At 36.3% G+C, this 11,541-nt stretch overlaps 2 protein-coding genes across 2 annotated transcripts in view; both read right to left on the bottom strand.

Annotated features, from left to right (window-relative positions):
• The window catches only part of LOC108677888, a 17,796-nt gene extending 14,110 nt beyond the window's left edge, over window positions 1-3,686 (bottom strand). Inside the window, exon 1 of the mRNA XM_018166191.2 lies at window positions 3,437-3,686. Coding sequence (XP_018021680.1) covers window positions 3,437-3,496 — 60 coding nt within the window. The 5' untranslated portion in view covers window positions 3,497-3,686. The remainder of the gene's footprint in view (window positions 1-3,436) is intronic.
• A 407-nt stretch (window positions 3,687-4,093) lies between these two features.
• LOC108677885 (eukaryotic translation initiation factor 3 subunit H) overlaps window positions 4,094-11,541 on the bottom strand; it is a 9,590-nt gene continuing 2,142 nt past the window's right edge. Inside the window, exons 2-6 of the mRNA XM_018166188.2 lie at window positions 9,242-9,392; window positions 6,793-6,960; window positions 5,472-5,674; window positions 4,855-5,037; window positions 4,094-4,359 (exon numbers count right to left, since the gene is read on the bottom strand). Of these exons, the coding sequence (XP_018021677.1) occupies window positions 4,150-4,359; window positions 4,855-5,037; window positions 5,472-5,674; window positions 6,793-6,960; window positions 9,242-9,392 (915 nt within the window). The 3' untranslated portion in view covers window positions 4,094-4,149. The remainder of the gene's footprint in view (window positions 4,360-4,854; window positions 5,038-5,471; window positions 5,675-6,792; window positions 6,961-9,241; window positions 9,393-11,541) is intronic.

Here is an 11,541-nt window from a genome sequence, read left to right as displayed (position 1 = left end):
GAACGACTGCATGAGCACCATCCCACACGACAGCAGCCGGGTAACTAAAGAGCAGCGTCTTCAGGTTGTCAATTTATGTGCCCGACCAGTAATTTTCGCCCATATTAAATGTTAAAGAACTCCCCCACCCCTAACCCTTTCACGAACTGTCGTCAAGGCATAAATCAACGTACAGAGACGATTTTGGTACCGTTGGATAGGTCAGAATGTCAGCTTTTAAGTGAGACTTAAAACAGAAAAAGTGAATTTTACGATTTTCATCCCAGAAATTCAGGGCGTAAAGGGTTAATAACTGTAAAAGAAACAAGGTTCATGTCATTTTTGAATAACTTGTATTTCTAATGTGAATGCAACCGACCAAACGCAGCATGGCTACATCTTAACAATTTAAAGAACAAATGCACCAAAAATTTCTTATTTGGAAGAATAAAGTAAATTTCAAGAGAATTAATCAACTGGGGTAAATGCACCATATTCCGACACTGGGTAATTCTGACATCCCTCAACTTTTCCTTTATATTAAGCTTGGTCTTAGTTCCACGCATGCCTAGATGGTTGAAATAGTGACGTCATACTATTGCGCGCCAGATTCCCGCAAAACACTAGGTCTGGCGGGAAAATGATAAGATCCTCAGAGCGAAAGTCCAAGTCAACTAGTGAGAACATCAAAACGCGTGTCAAAGTTGATAGTTGACCTTGCTCTACCAAATAGTGATAAACTGTTTGTGTAGAAAGAATATTATGGTTTGAGACTTTTAAATAAGTCTGTGAATATATTAGGAATCCTTTAAGTATACTTGTATCTGCTGATTTTAAGTGGTAAATAAATTAATAGATGATTGATTTAAGAGACGGTTTTAGACACATAAAAACTAATTCCAACACAGAGTCGGTAATTGCGACACACAGCTGTGACACAGGAAGTTGTATTCTGACACAGTTCACACAAGGTGTCAGAATTCAACACAGGGAGTCGGAATCACAATTTTGAAGCGCTGTCGGAATTAGTCTTACAATATGCCTCATTTAGTCACACACAGTGTCGGAATTCAGCGATTTTGTAGATTTGAATTCTAAAGGCTTTTAAATAAATACCGTAAAATGGGGTTACTTTGACCGGCGGGGTAACTTTGACCACTTTTCGTTTTTTTAACAAAAACCCCCAAAACTCAAAAACGATTCGACATAGAAAAATTTTGTCAATGGCCATCAAAGGCCTAATACTGAGGCTATGTAACACAATAGAAAGATTTTAAAAGTTTGCATATATAATAGGTTAAAAAATTAAAAATGTGACCCACAAAAAAGAGCTATTATTTAAAGCCTGTCGGAGTACCCCCTCCAATTTTTTTATTTTTTGGTAAAATAACTCCAGGTTTTGATGCATTGTAGTAGAAATCTTCTACTTACATATGCAAAAGACAAATTTCAGAAAAGTGTCATAGTTTTCAAATGGGGGGCGCCGCCCCCCAATGGGGTAACTTTGACCAATGGCAGCCATGACGGGGTAACATTGACCGGCTTGGAAATTAAGTTAAAATTACCATAGGTACCTATATAACATATATTATGTTTGATATACCTATTAATGTTTTTTTCTTTATGTTTCAGACTCTAGTCTTATATATGGTAATTTTAACTTAATTTCCAAACCGGTCTATGTTACCCCGTCACGGCTGCCATTAGGTGGTCACATTTTGCCCATTTGGGGGCGGCGCCTCCCATTTGCAAACTATGACACTTTCCTAAAATCTGTCTTTTGTATATGTAACTAGAAGAGTTCTACTACAATGCATTTGTATACTTCAATGAGGTCCCCACGCAGACGTCGATAATGGAGGCTCGGAAGCTTCATAATCTTTAATCTTTCCTCATAGGACTTGCCTTTCAAGCCCGGAACTATCCTTGTTGCGCGTCTTTGAACACTCTCTACTAAATTTTTGTCCTTTTCAAATTTTAGTGACCACACGACGTTTCCAAACCCCAGGTTCGGGCGCACGACAGCAACAAACAACTGCTTCATCGTTTCTAAATCTAGGAACTCGAAAGAGCGTCTGATCAGTCCAAGTCGTTGATTGGCTTTATTAACTTGACCTTCAATATGCTTAGAAAATTTCAACTCATTGTCGATATTAACTCCTAAATCCTTTTCCGTTGTCGACTTCGACATCGTCACTCTGTCGTTGCAACCGTGTCTTCTCATATTGTTATCTTGCTGTTCATCATTCTTGCCAAGGTGGATAACTTTACATTTGTCAGCGTTAAAACGCAGCTGCCACTTATCAGCCCAGTCAACCAGCCTGTCAAGATCACCTTGCAACTGTACTTTTTGCGACGTATTCTTCACCATATTATAAATTTTTGTGTCATCAGCATACATCGAGCAAACGCTAGACACAGCTTCTGGCAGATCGTTTATAAACGCAACGAATAGAATAGGCTTGAGAACGATTCCTTGTGGCACGCCGCTGCGCACAGAAGCCCAGTCTGATACGGACCCATTAATACTGACACGTTGTCGCCTCCCTACTAGAAAATCTCTGATCCATTTGAGTACATTACTCTCAATTCCCAAAGACTTCAATTTACGCAACAACCGCTCATGTGGGACACTGTCAAATGCCTTGGCAAAATCGAGGTACACTGCGTCTACTGGCTCCCTTTTGTCCAGCAGGCGAGTCCTTTGGGACGACTTTGAGAACCTTTGCATTTTGGATAATTGGACAGAAACCAGCTGTGTCCACTGTTTAGTTAGGTATTCTTTGAAAAAACAAAAACTCCTAGGCAATAGGCTAATTTTTACATTTCTTTTTAAATTTTTTTATAACTTTATTTCTTTGAACCTACTTTTTTAGAAAATAATAATGTGCCATATTTTTGCCTGCAAATATTCAGAAATGCCAGTAAATTATTCTTTATCAGTAATTCTGGGAAAATTCTGCTAATATTCAATATTCCTAATTAGGGCACTTCCGTCATATACCTATTTTTTCCAGGGAAAAATTGCACTTATTTGAGTTTTGACTATGGTTTTTCAAAATTAACTACTAGATGATGATCACTTTTACCTGTAATTCTTGTAAACATTCAGTATAATTTTAACAGTTGAATTACTTTAATATTCCACTGTCCAGACTGAGACTGGCACTTGTGCAATGAAATGTTCAAGGATAGCCTGATAGGATACATTTGCTATGATTTGTAAATGCTTACAATTTACAAATACATGCTATTTACCTATGCTCCTAGCCTCCTAGCTACTAATAGGTAGCCTAGCTTAACAAGCACGAGCAGGAATTAAGATTTGAGAGGCATGCAAGTACAGTAGGTACTACGTACTAGGTAATCTGTTTAGTTGCTAATAAATTGTCAAATTCATTTAAATTATTATTTCACACATTTGAATTTGTGCCAAAATCATTAAACAATAACTTACCCTACTGTTTTGCCATTCCCATACAACAACATAAAGAATAGATTTTGTTTGGCAGGCCATTAAGCTAAAGTGAAGTGACTGAGTGCGAAACTAATATAGTTCGGTGAGTCGGTGAGCAACAATTTATTGGTAATTTGAAGTAAAAATTTATGTAGGATACATCTACATTTGCCACTAGAGAGTCCTGTAACTTATAGACCTCAGCGTTAGCCGAATCCTGCTGTTGCTGTTTGGCTGACCCATCCGCGGGATTTATATTTGCTAGCCACAGTTTGTTTACATTGCGCTAGTCTATTTCTTACATTCATCAAGTAAATAGGACGTGCTAGTTTCCAACTACTTCGCGTTCAACGCCAAGAAATTTTCAATGTTCAAGAATTTAGTTCTCATGCATAGTCTATTCAATTGGAAATGTATTTATCATGAGTCTTTCCAAATAATGACGTAGGAATGGCTCTTCTCTCCAGAAGCATCGGGATGCTGTTCAAAATTAATTAAATCATCATAAATCTGGTCGCGACTGCCAAGGTTTAGTTGAGAAACCTTTCTGGAAACGACGTTTGTAAGTGAAATCGAAATTCATGAGTCTTAACAGATTCCAACAAACTAACATGTGGCGCAAAACCTTCGTACATGATGAGGGACAATAATACTCCATTAAATACTCATTTTACTTTCGCCCACTTCTCTCGCACATGATTTAGACAACCAAATCACGAGTCTTGTAAAGCCTTTGCCACAAAAAGTTTGCCAAGAGCCTGACTGCAAAACTGGGAGAGTTCCTTGCAGTAGTTGTTGATCTGACCAGCGGTAACGGTGGCATCCAGGCGAGGCAAAGGAGCGATCGGCTTGAAGAGTTTGGCCACGTCTTCCTCTGGCAGTGGAGGCTCTCCACGGCTCTGGCGAGCACTGTTCTCTGCAGACTGTACGCACAACACAACATTAAAGCAAAGAAATGTTTAAAAGTCATTTAAGCCAAGCAAGGATTTAAAAAATATGACAAATTTAATAGGTACGCTTTTACAGGGGCTATCGACAATTAGCTGATACGGCATGGTAGTTCAGATTACCAGTTACCATGAAGTACCAGAAAATTACCAAGTATACCCACAAGTGGTTCATTATAGCGGTCAAAAAATTATGGTTAAGTAAATAGGTAAAATTGAAGAACAAATCCATGAGAACTACATTAACATTGAGATCGAAAATAGGAGTGATGAAATATTGTAATGCAATTAGGTCAGCATAAATGAACCAGCATTTCCAAAAACATTGTGATCTACCAAATTTGATCTATTTAACATGAACCAAATGGCCTGATACTTAGAATAGAATATTCTTCACGTACTTACAAAATAAATAAAAGGCGTACAGTTTATTAAGCAGAATTTGAGTTATCAGCCACAAAGTTGACTTACCCTCTTGAGCATGTACTTGTGCTTGTCCATCTGCAGCTTGGACACTTGTCTCTGGTAGCTGTTGAATTTATTCGCCTCCTGGTTGAGTTCATCCACGCTGTCCATGAGGCATCGCAATTGCCGGTCCAGCGTTGACAGAGAGCCAAGGTCCAAGAATTGGCTTGCTTCTTGGCCAGGCATTTGCTGAAATATGTTTAAGTTTAGGTTTTTCATGGCGTGTAGGGTGCCCAGAAATTCTTCAAAAATCTAAAATAAGATTCTTGTTGTATTAGGCTTCGAAGCAAAGCAGTAGCTGAATGAAATGAGAACACGAACTAATACTATGCTAGGCATTTTTTCCAGATACTTGCTGTCGGAAAAATCTTTAGGAAGTTAAGGCAAAATTATTTTAATGCCGTTTGCAAAAAAAAAATTTTGGAAGAATACATAAATATTTTCCAAGTAACAAATACACATCAAGAATAGCTCGAAATGTTTACTAAAATTTACGTTTAAGGAAAATGCCTGCCGAGGCCTAAAAATATCATAGCGAACATAGCACATAGAGTTCACACTAAAGAGCAGAGAGTGGGTTCATCAAACAACAGAAAAATGACGCCCAGCACGACAGGACTTACTTCATAAAGTTCGCACTGAAGTATATTGATGAGAGGAGAGTTGCGAATCACAACTTTGATCTCAGTGAAGAGGTTGTCATGGCCAAGCTTGAGCTTGCGCAGCACCTCAGGGGTAAACTCACGCTCCTGGATCACGTTGATGGCTTCAGGGGTGAGCCTGTAGGCCTTAACTGAGAGGAATCCTCTTGCAGTTTTGATGGGATCTTAAGAATGAAAAATAAATAACAGTGATAATCTGATGCTGGCAATTACCGCGTCTGACATCTAGGCATGATAATAAAACGTTCACTATTAATTACTTTGGTAATAAAAATATTTTATAAAAGAAGTTATACTAGGTTTTTTAATAAAATGATAAGGGGTTCTAAATGGTAAAATGTTTTGAAAGCTCTTAGACATGCAACACAGAAAAATAAAATCATAACTCAAAAAATATCAAAATTTCCAAAATAATTGCTTATCTTCAACGTGAGAGGGGAGGGGGGGAAATACCAATTCTAATCTAACGCTATTTAGTTTATCTCTTAGGTGATGTTAACAGGCACAAGTATTATTGGTGTTTTTATTATTTGCAGTGTTACCAATTCTCTAAGCAAAACAATCATATATGGCATGGAACAATATTTTAATTTCTTTTACAAACTTAATTCTGAAAACAGCATTCCATACTCGCACTAGCCAGACTTTTGAACATATATTTCTGGATACTTCACCATACAATATGAAGTAACTTCAAGTAAGTGTTTATAGCATAGTAAGGAGCTACTTCCAATCAGATCGCAATATAAGCACTGCAAGTAGTATACAGCTTTAGCAGCCAAATCTTTTAGGCCAGGTAAAGAAGGAAGAAGGAACAATGGAAATACATTAGGAATTACAAACATTTCTCTAAACTCGAACCGCCTCCTTCGCACATTTGAAATTACACTTCACTCTATAATTCACAATCTTTCTTTGTTTTTTCATAAAAAAATAAATTTCCTGCAATTATGATTTCCCTTGCTAAGCAATTCAGAGAAGTGTTATATCCAACATCAAAAATTTCCTCTATATGATAAAACGACACCATTTTATGGAAAACCTACTTCAATGATGATCAAGAGATCAGTCTGGTGGAATATTTTTTAAACTCTCTTTGGGACCAGTTTGGACACAGGTGAGCCTAAAACCTGATCAGGATACTGTCTTCGTTCCTATAAAATAACCAATTTCGTGACTTGTGCTATCCTCAATACCTACCTATCATGAGCATAAAAGGAATACCAACAAACATTGAAGCTCACAATAGACCAAGGATCTCTACCTTGACAATAGATCTCACCATAGACAATGACGACACTCTCTTCAATGCTGCTCTGGTAGGAGAACTGAGATTCCATGAGATGCTTCGTCACAAAATTCCCAAGCTGGCTACTCTGGTACCAGCCCACTGACAGATGGTCCACGTTAACCTTCCGTAGGTGACGCATCATCTCAAGCTGGTACTCCTCTGTGTACAACACTCAAGTCAATATAGGGCATAGCACATACCGGTACATTCAATAGGTACATCCTAATTAGTAGATCTTCATCTTGCAGAAATGGAGTCTTTGACAGGCAGACATAACAGCAAAAACCTTTATATTGACAATTGTCCCTCTAGCAGCATCATATTTTTAAACATCAAAAGGCTATGCTTGAGTTGAGTAACATTAAGCTGACATTTAGTGTATGAGAAAAATATTTTCAAGATTTTTTCAATAAAAATGAAACAATATTGCAGCAAAGAGACTGGTAGCAAACATGAATAAATTTAGAGTGATATGCTTATAGTACGGTACCATTCTTGTTACGGTATATTACATTCAAATACTCTGCACAATGTGGAAGAGATTCATCAATTATCAAATAATGCTAAGAGGCAGGATAATAAGCTCCTGCTCAGTTGATTGGCATGAATCAGCAGGATAAGTGAAAAGATAAACAGACAACAGAAGAGAGTGAGAAAGGGTACTCCTCAGATTAGCTTTTCCCGAAGAATGATAGCCTGATAAGTACAGAAATAATAGCAGAGGAGGTGCTGAGAAGAATATGGGAGTGATAGCTTTCAGGTCAGGATGCATGGAAGAAAACTTCGCTATAAATTCATAAAATATTAGGTAGCTTGAATGGTGCATCTTATACAAAGCTTTAAGTATATGAATAGCAGCTTCTTAATTAGAGCAAACCTAGCTACTTCATGTGAGCTGGCAGGCTAATCACTGCCCAATACAAAGGAGGCCATTAAGTGGTCAAACCAGAAACCACCAACATATACATTCCCCCATTTGCTCTAATTACAACATGCTATCCAATTCAATACAAAACACATAAAAAATATCAAAAATATACAACTATACAACAACTACTTACAAATACATTGCCACCCATATTTCTAAACATCTCATATATATTTCTAACCTAAACTAAGCAATCCTATCCAAACCTGCCCAATCCTAACCTAACCCTACAATATTTCACTGTCACTACAAAAGACAAAAAACTAGTAAATTATGTCAGGTGCCCATTTAAATTTGCATTCCTGTGGCTGTTAGTATAGTTATGCATGCTAATTGATCACAAAAATATATCCTTAGGGGATCCTGAGGCATCATTGTAACTTCATTCAGCACATTTCACCCTGGTAATACAACAAAGCAATAACTGGCATAAAACCTAGGAGTTCTGAAAACCTTATGCAGCTTGATCTGCTGCATAGTTTATATACTATTGCATTTAATTGCACTTAAATGTAGTCCCATACTAAAACTTTATTTATATGTACCACCATGTACTCTCCTTATGCCTTACATGTGAAATGTTTTTACACCAATTCATTCCAAAATACACAATTTAATCATCATTATATATGTCCTTACTAATTAATTATTTGCAGTCAGATTATGTGTCTTCTAAAACAACACCACCTGCCCATCTACAGCAGCAATATATATTGTAAGGTGGCACCATGAGCAGGCTGAGTAGTTCTAAGTGAGCACCATGAGTAGGCTGAGTAGTTCTAAGGGTCCTCAAGAGACTTTGTAAATTTAAGCTTGATTGGAGAACAAATTTGGCCATGGCACATTTTTTTTAAATATTACTCAGTAGGTACTCACTACAGTGAGTGACAGAGAGCGCATTTTCTCATCGACGAAAACATTAAGTCACAGACGGACAGACCAACAGACGGACATGACGAGCACAATAGTGCATTTTTTCCATGAGAAAATGCGCTAAAAAGCACTGCATTCAGACTAAAAATTTCTGGGAATAATTTCCTTTCAAGAGTATATGCATAATTAGAGATGCAAGCCTAAAAACCTCTCCTTTGGGTTTAAACAATTGAGGCTCTGAACAAAAGTTTGCCTTCTGATTTGACATCAAGGAGAGACCCATGATCAAGTTTTTCAGAATTTTTGCAAGCAACCCATCCACAAAAATGAGCCCCATGGGTACATTAACTAGGAATGAAAGGCTGTCTTCTTGAAAAGAGAGAAGGCTCTAGTCTCAAAGTTGAGCTGGTTAATGGAGGGCCTAGTAAGCCAGAGGGCCTAGCTGGTTGAGAGTCATGCTGCAGAGTTCTGGTTGGTTAGAAAACTAGCAGTGGCTGAGTTTGATGCAGAGAAATACCTGTTGGATGCAACACATCTTGCAATTTGCAAGTCATATATTTACCGGACTTGGATAAAATGCTTTGTGACAGTTAATTCGCTTCAGAAAACACTAAAGAAAATCAAGATTTCTTAACTTACCAACATCAAGATCTTCAGCATGTGTTGGGAAAGGGAAGCAATTGGTCACTTCCAGGACATCTTTCACCATCAGTCCCAGAAGCACACCTTGAGCTACATCAGTTGTTCCTGTGCCTTCTTCATGACAGTGTTTAATCAGCTGAAGAAGAGCCTGTAAAAGTGGATTATTTAATTATTACCATATAAAAAAATCAATGGATGCAATTTTCAAAAAGTATTGATGGTTTCAAAATGGAGGAACATGAAGACAAATTTTAAAGGAACTAACTCGACTGATCTTAGGTTTCTTGTTTTAATGAGTTGTTGTATTGATAAATGTTCTTGTATTAATGAGTTGTATTGAGAAATGATCTCATATTAATGAGTAGTATTGAGAAATGATCTTTTATTAATGAGTATCGTAGCATTGAGAAATTAAGACAGTTATGACCTAGGCAAAACTAAGCTTAAAAAAGTTCTGAAGATCAATTTTGACAGGCAATTTTGTTTTCTCAGCTCTTGTTATTAAATGCAACCAACTCAACTGCAACAATAGATCTTTCAATTAGATGCTAATGATTACCGTACCTAAGTTAATTAAACAAAATCCAAGTTAGTTAGACTAAAATACCATACAAAATATTTAGTTCAAATTAGTTTTAAACAATTAATCACTTGATTGGAATAGGATTGGATTCCTTGGTTATTATTATTTCAAATTTCAAACTAGATTGAGTTATGGTGTAATAGTGGGATTCTGCTATATCAATTAAAAGGTATGGTAAATAACAGTAGTTTTTAAAACTTTTGCATTATGAGGCTTTTGCATCAGTCATAAATTATAAATTCATATTTCAATATGTGCTGCAGTGCCTGGAAAGTGTTATATATATCTACTCTTTGTATTTTTAGCAGTTTTTTTATTATAAATTACTTGACAACTCATCCTGAATACTGCTGAAAATATTTTGGGCTCAAGAACCATAACTTGGCAATTCATTTTCCAAAGTTTGCACCCTAAGTGAAAGAAATCATTTTATAGTCAATTTTGAAAAATTAAGTCTAAAATGTGCCATTTCTGTATTTTTTATGAAGAAATTAGAAACAAGCCATAGCCTATAAAAAAACTAAAATAGCTAAAATTTATAACAAGAATTTATATTTTTAACATGTACAAATAGATTCAGCCTGATTTTTCAGGAATGGGTTCCTATGAGTATGACCTTCTCCAAATTACTTTATCAAAAAAATAAAAATAACATATTTTACATATGAAAATATACCTAAATTTTTAAATCACTCATAAAATCTACCTTCAAAGTTCAAACCTACAATTTTCAGAAACTTCTATGTTCTGTCTAATATCCCAGACTGAGCAATGAGCATGATATCTTTATCTGTGCTTTTAAAGAATTTGGCTGACCCTATAGTACTACAGTGCAGTTTCATCTTTAGCCATTAAATAAGCTTACATTCACAACTTTTATAAAATTTTGACTAAAATGCCAGATTAGGCCTAGGTTAACACTCAGATGTAAATAAGGGGATAAGAAACATTCAAGTAATTAAAGTGGTATAAATAAATTAAAACAATTTAATACTATCTTTATTTTTTATCTGGTACTAACCTATCTCATTTTTTTAAAATACCAAATTAATCATTGAATTATATGGAGATTGGAGTGATCATGATTCCTGACTAGCTACCTACTAACCTAGCCAATCTGGAATACCTACCAGTCCTACCTAGTATGCATAAAATTTGCAAAAAATGACACATAAAAAGTACCTAGGGTAAACGCGGTATATTCCGACACATTAAGGACGCATTGAGAAATGAAAAACTATAAAAAAATAATCGTATGCGTTACTCGAGTTCTGTTTGCTTTATGTGACTCGCAAAACACCGTACTACGCGCCAGCAACGATGAAACGTCACAAAATGTTACCATATTTATTTAAAAGCCCTTAGAATGCAAACCTACCAAATCCCTATATTCCGACACTGTGTGTGGCAATATTTGGCACGTGGTGAGGCGTATTCCGTCCGCGCTTTAAATTCGACTGATATGTAATGCCGTCATCCACGTGTTCGAATTCCATTTGCTGTGTGAGCTGTATTGGAATACAACACGGCTTTGAATTAGAACACTAATGAATATTGAACACTACTTAATTACGCTTTTAATCAACAACTATTAAGCTTTTAATTAAGCAAATTTTAATTTTTGTACATAGCTTGGAACGATCTGTGTGTGTCCAATTCAAGTTGTGACGGAATTAGTTTTCATGTGTCTAAATCCAGTCTCTTATACACATCT

Source organism: Hyalella azteca, unplaced genomic scaffold, assembly GCF_000764305.2.
Source record: "Hyalella azteca isolate HAZT.00-mixed unplaced genomic scaffold, Hazt_2.0.2 contig7219, whole genome shotgun sequence".
Taxonomy (NCBI): Eukaryota; Metazoa; Arthropoda; class Malacostraca; order Amphipoda; family Hyalellidae; genus Hyalella; species Hyalella azteca.
Note: the sequence above shows the minus strand (reverse complement) of the source record. Positions and strands in the feature narration are given on the sequence as shown.